Here is a 14,727-nt window from a genome sequence, read left to right on the forward strand (position 1 = left end):
TTTTGATAAATACAGTAAGCAATTTAATGCTATTTCTGCAATAAAAAATAAGTTTTAAACTTTATTAATACTTTTAAATTATAATTTATTATTTTTAACTTCAGAATAGTAATATATAATAAAATTCATAGACAGATTTTTTAATTCCTATTAAAGATAATCTAACTAAACGCGTAATAAATTTAGAGAACATTGTGAATCCATACTACTATAATTTTTATATTGCAAAACTGATTAGAGAGATGGACAAATTTATATAATTCCTGAAAGAGGTTCCAAATAATTACTAGTGCTCGGAGTTACGAAAAATGGATTTACGAGACTCACATTTACAGATGGATTCGAATGAGTCGAATTTGACATAGTGGAAGTCACTCCATTTTGAGATTGTTGATTAGATTCGTGCAATTTCCTCATATGTTTTTTTAAGTCGAAATTTCTACAAAATCCTTTGCCGCATACCTTACACGTGTAGGGTTTTTTATCATTGTGTGTGTGTGCATGTGGAAGGTTAGATTATATACTTGATGAAAAGCTTTATTGCACACCGAACATTTGTAAGCCTTCTCCCCGCTATGAGTCAATTTGTGATTTTTATAATTTCCCTTTTGATGAAATCCTTTCCCACAATATTCGCATACCCAAGGCTTGTAACCTGCGTGAATTCTGATGTGAGTGTTGAGAGTGGAGCTCCGATTAAATGCCTTGCCACACGTTTGGCATTTATGGGGTTTCTCTTGAGTATGAATAATTTTGTGTCTGCAGAGTGTGCTTGCCTGTCTGAACCCTTTCCCGCAAACTTTACAAACAAACGGTCGAGCACCAGTATGAACAGGCATATGCCTTGTCAGATTATAATGAGCATTAAACACTTTTCCACATTCGGGACAAGTAAAAGTTTTATGTTTGTTATTCGATCTTTTCGATCTAATAGACTGGTTTGATTGTTGCTGGTAATCGCCATTATTTGAATTCTTGTTTCTTTCTTCGAGGGCTGTAGAACTTGTGTTAGGTGCCCTATCGGTAACTGTTCTATGTTCTGACTGGTGTATAGTACTCGAAGATCCTGCAGAAGGAATTAACGGCTGAGGTCGAACCACTTTACCTCCGTATGAAGGTTCGGAAGGTCTTGTAAAGACTGGTAGTTCTCTCCAATAGCAATTATCACGATTTCGAGGAGGTTCAGGCACTTGACCTATCATTCCTTGAGAGGGACACAGAGTATAAAGTAAACTGTATTGTCTCAATAGTTCATGCGATCTGTTTTGCCATAATCGAGAAAGTGCTTCTGTTCCGTAGGATGAAAGATGGTATCTTAGAGCCGTTCCATCGACTAATCGTTTAAACGTTGCCTCATAAACAGAATCAACAAACGATGTTGATTGGTGCATATCGGGTACGTCACCGTAAGAATGTACCCCCGACACAACCCCGTTATTCATCACACTGTTCATATTACCTAAAGGATTCATTAAGTTAATATTCTTCATCTTTTTCTTGAAATCTAGGAGTACGGAATCCAGACAGGGCTGCTGATTTGTTTGCTTCTTTGGACCGGGTTCCATTATCTTGGCTATGGAGAAGGCCAGAGTTTTTGCTTCTGCTTTGGAACTCGGTGATGACTGCACGGATGGGGTGACGTCGCCGATCTTTTTTTCATCATCACAGCTATTGTTCGGAGATGTCGAAGGACGACACGAGGCTGCCGTCATCATGATGGTTTTCGTAGAATTAAAATATTATCCCTTCAATTGGTTTTCATTAAATTTAATTATCATCGCTAATTTCTACAGCATGTCGCATGATATATAGATCTACTTGTAAGTTTTAAAACGAATTTCCAAATCTGAAAGAGAAAAACATGATTTATTTAACTAAAATAAATAATTCCTTTAATTTGTATGTGCTTTTCATATTATTAATAAAAAATTTTATAATTAAATTAAATAATTTTAAAATCATATATGCGTAAGATCCAATCAAGAAATATTTTTGTATATTTGAGGACATCTAGAAGAGTCAATATTTCTTTCTTTCGACTCTAGCCGAGTTAGAGGGTCAATAGAAACTGAGTCTATTGTAGACATTACAACAGTAATCCCAAGGATTATTGTAATGCCAGAGGATTATCAGAGATTAGTTTGTTTAAAAAGTGTCGCTGAAAAACTTTTACAGACTGCTTAAAATTTTGAGATTTTAAAGGTTTTTAAATTTTAAATAAATATAGCTATGATTTTAAAGTTAATTTTTTAAAATTGTTATAATGTCTATTATACTATTTTCTATTAGTTTTCAATAATAATTTTGAAATAATAATGCAATATTACTAAATATATCTCACGAGTCAATAATAATTGAGTTATATTATTATTATTTTCCTGTAAGATGTAAAAATAAAATGGTATAATTTTAGTGAAATCTGTATTTTGAAATTTTATTTTCATATTCCCCACGAAAATTTTTGTCAACTTTACTTTTGATTTTAAACAAAATTTAAGAAAACAACCGGGAACAATCATTTTGAATAAAATAATTACGCTGATAAATCAATAACGAAATTATAATTTTTTCGTATATTTCATACAAATTTTAATTATTTTCTTAAAGTTTGTTTGCGTTTCGCTTACTCACCGATTATTAAAAGTGTAAGAAAAGGTGGTAAAACTTTCAATTTCAAATTCCGTGCGCTTTAGTTATTTCTCACGTAGTATTCGGCATAGTTAACAGCTACAATAAGGACCGAGAACAGATGCCCTACAGGTGGGCTCTATTTGCGGTCCACCACACCTGCCTTGTCTATCTGTACGATTTGAAGGAGGCAATCGTCCAGGAAATGTACCGTGGTTTTTTTCTTTCTCTCTTGCCCTATTGTGCTGGGAAAGGGCAGCCTTGTAGACTAACCATTCGATTTGATTGGTTGTAGAATATGCGTTATACAACGAACGATGCGTCATGGAAGAAAAAGGTTCGCTCCAAAATGAAAGATTACTTTTTTTTTTCTTGTTAATCAAAATGAATTTGAAAAAAAAAATTAAATTTGATGCGTTGATAGTGAATTTATTGGAGTAGAAGCTGTTACTTTATATTTAAATTTTCACAAAACATAAATTTTGTTTCTAACGGAAATGTATATTTATAATTTATGTAGAAGAAATCCGTGCGAGCTGGAGAAAAACTAGAAATTTTTGCCTTGCTGATAAAAGTTTAACATTCATTTAACCGTAATTATTTTTTTTATTACACGTTTATAAGAAATGTGCATAAACAGACCACTACACTATTACATTTGACTAATTTGTAAACCTTATAATAATCCTAATATAAACATAAAATTATCCTAAATACAATTATTGTTAAGAATAAAAATCGTATTTAGCAAAATTTTATCAAAAATTAAATCTGTTATTTAAAATTTGAAAATGAAGAACGTTCCTTTAAATAACAATTGGAAAAATACTGTGAAACTAATTAAGAATAAATTTCATAATTTACTTTTAATAGTTGCAAACTAAATAGTTCGAATAATTTCGCCATTAGGCCTATACCAGTTTCATAAAACGAATTTTAAATTTGTCATTGAAAATTTCGTTTCAAATGATTTTCTAACCAGGCCTAAAACATTGAAATCAGAAAAATACGCTTTTACGTTTCTTTACACTTTAATCTTATTTTAAAATCATTTTTTAATATTTCAACTTTTACAGGTAAAGTTTATGTATCAATAATTTATTCGTAATTGAAAGTAATGTAAGAATTATTTTTATCAATTTATAAAACCAATTATAATCTGTAGTAGGATTTAAGTATCATTCGATAAAACAAAATTTGCATACATCTAAGTTTATAATTTAAAACATGGAATATTAATACATGCAAATAAATCTAAGTTTATAATAATATAGTCTAAACATGTCAATCATTCAAAGGACTTTTCTCATGTATAATTTATTAATCGTGATTTATATTACCATAATAATAATAATAATAATAAAGAGAATTAAATATAGGCTATAGCTTACTTATAATGAGCTATTTTGATGATAGGCTCCTCATATTAAAATGATTCCATCTTATTCTCATCTTAATCTTTGTTTTAATAGAAATAAAAACTTCAAGATTAGACTATTAATTGATGTATTTATTTTATATATAGCATGTATTTAACTAGTGAGGAATTATTTGAGTAAAATTTTCAAAATATCGAATTCACTGGAAGTAAAATTTAAGTTTACATCTAAAATTTTTATAATTATTTTTGAATCGATTATTGTAAAGAGTTATGAAGACTTGCTCACTCCTAATTCATAAAACAAACTCTCCTGATTAAAGGTAATCAGAACAGACAGGATTGCAAACAGAATAGAAGCAAATCATGATAACTTATAATTTATAAAAATACAATTTATTACTTGAAATTAATTGACCTTTTATTTAAAAAAATATAAATTAAAATAAATTGTTTTCATTAAATATGAAAAATTCATAGAATGAAGCAAAATAAATGAGAACAGATTCCAAACTTACATAGATTTATTTTGTATAATAAAAAATTATTTTAGATGAATAATAGTTATTAATTTTCATCATATATTCGCTGAATTTATAAAGCTGTCATCAAAATTATATTAATGTTTACTTACATCAACTAAACTATCATCAATCAAAATTTTATAGATTTATTTAAATAACAACTTATAGTTATAGGCTATTACTTAAATAAATCTATAAAATTTTGTTTGTAAGGTTATTTACTAATATTTATGTCTTATGAACCTTACAAACTTTAAGGATATAATGCTACAGCTGAAAAAACTAATTTAAGATTACATAGAAATTAATTACTTAGGCCTACTAATATCAGATTTTAAGTTTTAAGATTAGTAAAATTTGGAGTGAAGTCTGAATTAATCTGTAATAAGAGTCTCTAAAATAATTGATGCTAAGTTTAGTTTTTCTCCGTTTGATTCAATTTTCGTTTTTCACATAGAATTAAATAAAAGTAAAACAATTAATTAATATTTGTTTTTTAAAATATTTTTCTCATGGATATTCGTATCTGTTAATTATATTACATAAGTTAATGTACGTATATGTATATCTAATGAAGAGAATATCTCAAAACATTTAGGCCGAAATCGTAATTTGCAGTAGATAATATAATGTGAACTGTAAATACTTTTAATATAAAATTCCTATGTACTTTACGCTTTAAAAAGAGCCTTATTTTACCAATATTTAAATAAATTATGTGGTAAACTGAATATTGACTTTTACATTATCGTGGTTGGAATAAATCTAACATAAAGTATTTGAAAACAAAACATTAGAGAAATGCAAAAATCTAAGATGCTAAGAAAAATCCATTAACTGCCAAAGTAAAGCGGGATCAACATTTTAAAACAGAAAACTGTCTTCTTACTACAAATCCATCAAGTTAAGAGTAAATAAAACTACATAAAAGAAAATCGAAGCTGCGTTGAAATCTAGAAATATTAGTAAAAATTTATGTAGAGCTAATCAATAAAATGTGGACTATTTATATTTGATTTGCTAGATATTTAGAATGCATTAAAATTAATTCTAAGAATATAGGACTAAACTTTCACCGAACAGCAAATATGAATTTAAAATTAAAAAAGAAAAACAAGAAATTTCAATAAAGATAAATGATACGCAGGCCTATACAGCAGAAACATGTTATTTTGTTCAGATTTTTATCATTTAAATATCGGTAATTGAAGTACATCGAAGGCATATTACAAATTAAATTCATTAAGAATTTTATAAAGTTGATCGATGAAATTAATTATTTACAAACATTTAGCTTTTGTAAAGTAAAAACATTTGACTATAAGGATCTTTAAACAATGCATATTCACAATCTCGCATTAAAACTTTCCTAAGTTCGTAAATATATCGAATTATCTATGAAACAAAATTAATAACGTCAAATATTTACAGAGTTTTTAGTGATCATCTCTTATGATATATAACTTACAAATGAAAAATATATAACTTACTATTTTTAACAGCTACTTGGTAAAAATGTTTAAGTCCAAGTACGCAATTCATACACATTTCAATAAAATATCAATTTATATTAGGCTATGAATACATTCAAACTTGCTATAAACGTGTTAAATTATGCATTAAAAATATTAACTATTTAAGTATTGGCTTAATTTTTTCGATTAAAAATTAGCTACATAAATTTAATAAAAATCGTATATTGCGTATTAACATCCTATTTACAAAATATATATGTTTTAAAATAAATGATCAATATTCTTGTTCGAAAATCTTTATTATGATTCTTCCAGTTTTTAAACCATAACTAGCATTAGACTATTTAATGTCTTTTTTCATTACACGTATGGTCGGTTTCAGTTGCGAGTAAGTCCACCCTGGACGACAACCTATTCGGTTCATTGTATTCGTCCCATGCAAAGAAATGGGTCCATCTCTGTTAAAATGAATGAATGAATGGTAAGCCATAATAGATGAGAAGGAGAGACAGTTTTGTGTCATTTAAATTAAGATCAAGGATTTTCCTTTTCTTTTTTTTTTTTTTTTTTTTTTTTTTTATGAGTGAAGAAACTACAGTAATTTCCTTAACTTTACTAAATGGTTTATGTTGCTCAGTTGTTTTAATCAAGATTTCTTCAACTTTTGTTTTTAAATAGCCTATGTACAAAATTAGTATACACCATTCTAAAGCTTAAATAAAATGCATATCACATTTCTCTAATGAATGCATTAAAAACATGTTAATTTTTGAAGAGTTCTCTTGATCATCTGTATTAATTGATAGCCTTTATATTTGTTGTAATTCATAGCCACTCTGTAAACTTAGTCTGGTTCTGAATCAATATTAATTGTTATTGCTTTCTCGGGACGACAAATTTCAATTCATTTCATTAAAGTGCAGGAAACAAAATTGCCTAGAGACATGTTCAGCTCAAACTAACTCATTAGCTAGAATATTAAGTAGCTTTATTAAATAACAACTATATTATAAATTATATACAGTAGTTATATCAATTTTAATAAACTATTTAATTCTAAAGATAAAATTTCATGTTCTTCTATTTATATAATGAAAGCATATAAGGAAATATCTAAATTAATAATTTTAATTTAAATTATTTTTATCTATTTAATATTAAATACAAACTATAAAAGTGAAATATTCTGCCATTTATTTAATGAGTATTTTATATTTTTTACAAGAATGTATTATTGTAAACAAATTCAATTCAATCCTTTTTCATTTTACAAAATTGAATTTGTTCCGAAAGATCGCTAGGTATTTTGTTGACAGATTAGCATTAGTAAATATACCATTTAAACAGATTCTAGCTTTCAATAATTCCATAGAAGCTAAGCAAAAGCGGGATAACTGTTTATCGGATGTCAGGATCTTGTAACTTGAGATAGAACAGGGTCACGCTCTGTTAAAAACTTCTCCGGTTACATACAGGGTCATTTTAACCCACTTAGATTCTGACCGCAGTCTTCGGGGTGGCCCAGAAATTCTTTCTCTTCTAACTCGACATCTTTGTAGTTTTCGAACATTGTTTATAGGAGAAAATTATTTGATATTTAAGATATCAGAAAATTTGATGACGCATCTATGATTTGGCAATAAAAGAAAGAACTAACAATTCTTCCCTTCGGCACTATGGCATCACGGAAATAGGCAATTTGCAGCAACAGTTACCAATTGATTGCTGTTAAAACAGCACACGATTTTGTGTAGCCTTCGGGGATTTGTGCAAACAGGCACTTTCGCTTTCCCAGTCTCGTTTTATTTTGTTTTTTCTATTTCATCTTACAGAATTTGATATTTTCTATACTAAGATTTTATCAGTAGGCCTACACCAAGAGTTTAAAACTTTTCGTGATTTCCTGTTATTGTTATCTTTATTATTATAGTACTGCTGTTGTTACAGCCTACTCAACCCTTCTACTGAAATATATTAAAAATCTAAACATTTGAATTTTTCAAATACATGTTTAAATCTCTTATTAGTTAACTATTTTTAAAAAGTGTAAATAGAAATAATTATCATTATTCAAATCACCTTGACACAGAAAAATAGATTTAGCAAAAAACAAAAAAAAAAAATAATAATAATTAAATGTAGGCCTACTGTACAGTGCATAAAAATATTTTATTTACACATTAAAAAACTTAATTTGTGTCAAAAAATCTGAAATTTTTCGGATTATGCTCTTTGAGTTCATTAATAAAGATATGTTTTGTTCAATATAAAAATACTTACTGGAAAGTAATAAAAATTTTGATTATTCCATTAATTCTAGCTCCCGATGTAATTAACTATATATTTTAAGTTTTTTTAATTTCATAGGATAAGTAGTGTTCAAAAACTTAATAAAAAATGAAGTAATTCGCATAAGTAAAGTTTTGTAGAATTGTTAGAATTTGATAGGCCTACACGTTCAATTTTACTTCATGAACTATTGCTTATTAAAATTTATTTATCAAAATTAAAATGTTTAATTCCTTGTTTTATAAAAACTCGCTTTAAAAATTACTGTGGCAAACTATAATTAATTTTATTTATTTCGAAACGATTACTTTTATTTAGTTATTTATTTATTTTTCTTCTTTTTTGAGCTGAACCTCAATACTGCTGATATAAAATTTATTTTTAACTTAATAGTTTCATTAAATTTAATAGATCCACGAAGCATTGCTTCCAATTCTTAATTAATTAATTGTTTTAAGTTAGAAACTTAAACTGTTAGCTTTAGATTTATCTCATTAATCAATTATATATATATAATTTTTATTAATTATGAAACAGTTTTATTTAATTAATTTATTTTGTAAAGCAAGCTAAAAGTATTAATAAACGTTATTAGCCATGATTAATAACAAATAACGATGTTTATTAATTAACTTTTGTTTGATTTCTTTCAGAGCGTTGAACTTTCTCGATTTTATTTTATATTTTAAATATCCCCATGTTGCGATTTTAAATCCTATATGAGATATAGTCCTATTAATCTAAATTTTTGAAATTTAGGATAGATCTATGTTCTTCATTAGTATTTAGATGAGATTTATAATGATAAAGTTAAATGAAAGTTAGCCTGTTTACTTAACCTAATGTAGGATATATTGCTTTAATGAAAATTGAAACAATTTTACCAACAATTTATATAAATAATAATTTAATGTTTTTATACTTACTAAATTATATCTATTCAGTGTAGATTACACTTGCGTTTTAACTAAATAATAATTAAAATTTTAGTTAAATAAACTCGGAAACTGAATATTAAAATGATGATGATTAACTAACATTTATCATATTAATATTTAATATAATGTTTAAATTAATATTAAATTTTCGTTTGTAACTCAATTGTTTAATCTAAAAACGTAAGCAAGTTTTAAATCGACATTCTAAAATAAATTATGAATAAAGACAATCCTTACAAACTTACAGGGCTAAATAAGCATAAGGTAAAATCTGTATAATTTATCTTTAAATATAATCATTATATCATAAAGCGGATTTTTCCTCGAAAAATTTCTTAACTGGTTAAGAAATTGGTTGTAAAATACTTAATTGGTTTACGTTTCTAATCCATTTCTTAAAATTTTACGAAATGGGAATATGAAAATTTTTTATTTGTAAAGGAAACGATAAAGAGATGAGTTAAAATTTAACAATTAGGCTACATAAATGTAGACTTAAATATAAAAACATTTTAAATAAGAGCTAAAAAGATTTGTTCGGATAGGAATGAAAAACGTGATCTTTACGTTGAAAAACTTGTCACAAAGGTTATCGATTTGTGGTCGATAGACAACAGACGAATTTCTAACAGCACTAATTTATTACAAAATTCAGGTCACAACTTTCAAAATAAGAAATTTGACTAGTTTAATGAAATATTAAACTTTCAAAAGGTGTAAAGGCGAGGTGAAAGATTTAATTTCTCAAAAGTTTTTAAACAACGGAAAAAGAAAAGCTGTCATTTCAACTTCAAGAAGACATAAGTTCGATTCAACTATAGAATCAAATATCAATATAAGAATAGACTATAATTATCTTTGGCAATTTTAAGAAATTTATTAAATCAAATTTAATAAATTTAATAATTAAATGCGTAAAACTAAATACACATATAGATATTAGGTAAATATACACGAAGCTTATGTAATAATTCATTTTTATAACATCTCTGTATGAATTATTACATAGATAACTTAACTTATCTACGGTACTGTACTTATTTTGATGATTCTGAATTATCAAAATAAGTACAGAAATCAGAATCGTCAAAATAATAATAATAATAATAATAATAATAATCTTAAATTAATTTCAAGTATAAATTAAATAAAATTTTTATTCATATTTGCATATTACAATAAAAACTGAAGATTTTTTTGTCAAATTATTTTACTGATTTAAGAATTATTTAGTTCAATGAAATATAATATAAATTGGTTTGATTAATGTTCTATTGAATGATTTTAGAATTAAAAAATTCAAAATTAAATTATAAATAATCTATTATACTTACATAAAATATTTTTTTGATAATTTAATCATTTATTCTTTTGTAAATTGCCGATCTCATAACACAATATTTAGTTAATCACTTAAGTTTTGCTTTTTAAATTAAGTGAGCAAATTAACTTAAACTTAAAAACTGTTTGAAAATGTTAACATAGATAGATTATAGCCTATATTACAGTGCTTCTATTAGGCTAAATAAAAAAAATGGCAGCAATTAATCTTTATAAATCTCAACGTCTTAATTTAAAACTGTTGTCAATTTGTTTCACTAATTAATTCATTTATTGATTTTATAATATTTTTGTATTTCTGAACTAATTTTCTATTTAAAATAGGCCTATTAATTTTTGTATTTAAGTCGCATATAATAGAAAAGTAGAATAATTTTCTTTTTTTTATAATAAAATAACTAACCACTATAACCTATCTTTATGCATAAGTTTATTTCATTAATGTTAGGAAATTTCTGTATTCATTAGTCTGTAAATTTATAAAATTATCGATGTTAGCGTTTTGGTTAAAAGTATAAATTACAGTTAGAATTAGAATTGAATTATTTAAAATAAGAATTTCTTATTTTGATAAACATATTTTGTAAAGTTCAAATTAATTTATAATATAGCCTTTATCAATATTCAAATTTATTTCTGGTCTTTTAATAATTATAAGGTAATTAATCTAATATTTTTTAAAAGTTTATATATTAGAAAGCTATTTAATTCAAAATAAAAAACTTCAGTTAATCAAAAAAGAATAGAAAAAGAATATTATACTGATTTAGATTTTGAAAAAATTTAAGCCCTAATTGCTCAAATTAAAACCAATAAATGGACTACATTTAGATTATTAATTTTAATGCTCTAGGCTGAATCTATTTTCATAAAATATAGGCTATATATATATATATATATATATATTATTTTAATATGTAAATTTAATAATATATATCATATATATATTATTAAATTTACCTCCGATTAATTATGCACTAAATTAATACCGTATATATATATATATATATATATATTATATATATATATACGGTATTAATTTAGTGCATAATTTAATCGGAGGTAAATTTGATAATAATATACATAAATTAAACATTTTAATTAATTTATTAAAAATAGTTTAAATTTAGCGCGTATAGCTGTTTAATTTATTTTTTAAAAAAAATAACATATTAATGCTTATAAATAATAATATAAAAAACGAAATTGTACCAAATTCAAGTAGAACAGTCTATTGTTTTGAATAAAAGCTAAGAGAAATCAGATTTAATCTTTAATAATTACGATTTTTCAGATATGAAATTAAACCTAAAATATATTTTGTACAGTACCTATAATATAGATATTAAGCTATGTATTTATATTAATTTAACCTAAATTAGTTTACTTTTGTTTTAACCAATGCTATAGTGTCTATTTCTTTGTTTCTTTAAATCTATACTAAGAAATTAAAATATAAAATTAATCTTTTGTTCGTTTTTCTTGAGATTTTACATGTAATTTATAAAATATTTTAATTTCTTTACTAGAAACTAAACTGAATTTCAAGTTTACTATCTATTTCTAGTGATTTAATTTCGCGTATATCTTAAGCCTCTAGACAAAAAGCTATTATTCTTTTTGTATTTCTCTAAAGCTTATTTCATTATTGTGAATAAATAATATTATAATGTTTTAATAAAATTAAAATAATCTATCATGCAATCGATTTTAGTTTAAATTTACGAAAAATCTAAATTACTCACGTTTGAAAACTGGATCCAAATATGTTTTAAACTTTGAACTTTGTTTAACTAGACTAAGATACTTATGAAATTTCTGAAAATAGACCTAATGAATGTTATCAATAAAAATTCTGAATTTTCTTTCTGTTTAAATTTACATACTCTGATGAAAAAGACAAAGCAGCTTATAATGAAGTTCAGTATATACATCAACACAGTCATTCAATAATTTTTTACATTATAAACTAAGAAGATTTTTAGAGATTTTGAAGTTTCATTAGCAGCTTCATGTCTTCTAGGTTTAACAGAAATTTTTATCGTTCAGCTAACTTATCAACCACAAACGGCAGAGAGCTAACATAAATGCAAAAGCAGCTTCGTGCAGTCATCCCTAGAAATCGTCCAATAGAAGATGACTATTTTCAACGCGACCAATAAGCTTTCCAACGGCTCATTTCCTACTCACTATTGTCCAATAGAAACGATTTATGAATTGAACAGCCATTATTTGATAAATATGCTTTTTAAAATAAAATCTTTTCCACTCATCTATACACAATATGAAAGATCATTTATATCAAAATAACTGAGTTTTTAAAAAATATTTTTAATCATCATATAAATCTTATAAATATTTATAAAATAATTAAACACGTTTCTCTATTTTATTTCTGAATTAAAATTACTATAAAGGAGACGAATTTCGTAATATTTACAACTAAATAAATGATAAATTTATATAGGCCTATATTTGACTTCGGGCAGTTGACAGTTATCAAAACAAAAAACCGTTTAGAGAGGTTTTAAGTCTAAATTAGTCTAGTTATTTGACTCATATAATCTATTCTTATATTTAAAAACATCATCAATGTTCTGTTTTTATTTTACAATAATCGATTTCTTAAACTGAAGATTTCAATTAAATTTAATTCTGTTTTCTACGATTATTTGAAACTAAGTAATTAAAAAGAAAATAAATAAGTATGTAAATATGATAGAAATATTTTTTTAAAATATTAATAGTAGTATAAACTAGTTAATATTAAAATATTAACTAGTTTATACTACTAAGCCTAAATTACTAATAATTAAACTAATTTTTAAATTTTTGTTTGACTAATTTAATTTCATGATAAACTATTTCAAAAGATAATAAATATTTCATTCTAGTGTAAATTTTTCTTAAAATTGTGATATACGACTTTCAAAAGTTGAAGTAAATTTACGATTAAACTTATCAAATTTTAAGTATATAACGATTTAAAAAAAAAAAAAAAAGTATTTTTATTCTGCTCCCATCATTAATGGATAACGAAACGAAATTTGTTTGATTTTCTGTATAATTCTGTGGTTTTTCCCAGTCGATGACAATCAGAGATGTCCATCCATTCAAAAGACGTACAAAGAACACTCCAGATGCACACATACAGACACAGCACGTTGAAACGAGCAACGATTCTCTAATCTTTCATTGGTCAGAAAGACATCACATGATGTTTTAAAGGCGTGGTAACGTAAAGACCGCCCTCTTTTTCTTGTTCCAAGCAGCTGTTTCGTTCGAATACATTTCTTGTTCTTTTGTCTGGTTGGATCTAAAAGCGTAGACCTTTTCAACACTTTTAATGCTGCTCTGAAGGATTACAAATGAATATTTCCAAAAGGAAATTCGGTTTTGTATTCTAAAGGTGACAATTCACTTTACCATAACCTACATAAATGATGTCGAGTTTCTTCGGCATTAAACCTTTTACTCATGCTGATTTTTCTACGAGAAATTTTTTCCAACATCACATTATAATAGCTTATTATATACTTTGACATAAAATTAAATAAACATTTAACTACTTAACTATAAAATCCTGTTTACGATATTTAAATCTGTATATTTCTATCTTCATGATGGAGATTTGAAGCCACGTTTAGCAAGCCAAATAAAAACGTGACTAATTTTAATTGTATAAAATTCTATTTCATACAGTCTGCTAACACAACAGTGCTTAATAGGAATAAACGTAATGCTTAAGAAGTGTCTATTAGACTCCAGAAAAATTTTATCTTTTAGCTTTAACCATTATTAAATTTATCACATGTTTATGTTTAAATAAGCTATATATTTACTCTTAGTTCTAGTTACGATTTAAATAGTCATATTCTTAAATACGAAATTTAATTTTAACTTAATTTAATTATTATATATTTTATTTTATTGTTCGAGAGAATAGGAAGAGCTAATTCAGGAGCGCAAGATTTTATTTACAAACACTGTCTTTTAATCTATTTATGACCTAATTATATCTGAATATTTTCACAGGAATAAAATGATAATTTTAAAACGGTTAAACTTATCATTTAATGAAAATACTTTTTATTAAAAGTTAAAAGTTACTCATTTTTTCTATTCACAAAAAAAAAGTAAGAAAATAATAATTG

The 14,727-nt window shown here is 25.4% G+C and overlaps 1 protein-coding gene across 1 annotated transcript; it reads right to left on the reverse strand.

Annotated features, from left to right (window-relative positions):
• Positions 1 to 124: 124 nt before the first annotated feature.
• On the reverse strand, positions 125 to 12,617 carry LOC136972927 (fez family zinc finger protein erm-like). Its single transcript, XM_067267586.1, is given in 3 exon segments — positions 125 to 498; positions 501 to 1,846; positions 12,319 to 12,617. Coding segments are annotated over 2 exon segments (1,461 nt in total). The 5' UTR covers positions 1,716 to 1,846; positions 12,319 to 12,617; the 3' UTR covers positions 125 to 252.
• Positions 12,618 to 14,727: the final 2,110 nt, after the last annotated feature.

This window comes from Centruroides vittatus, unplaced genomic scaffold (assembly GCF_030686945.1).
Source record: "Centruroides vittatus isolate TY-2023 unplaced genomic scaffold, ASM3068694v2 contig_3063, whole genome shotgun sequence".
Classification (NCBI taxonomy): domain Eukaryota; kingdom Metazoa; phylum Arthropoda; class Arachnida; order Scorpiones; family Buthidae; genus Centruroides; species Centruroides vittatus.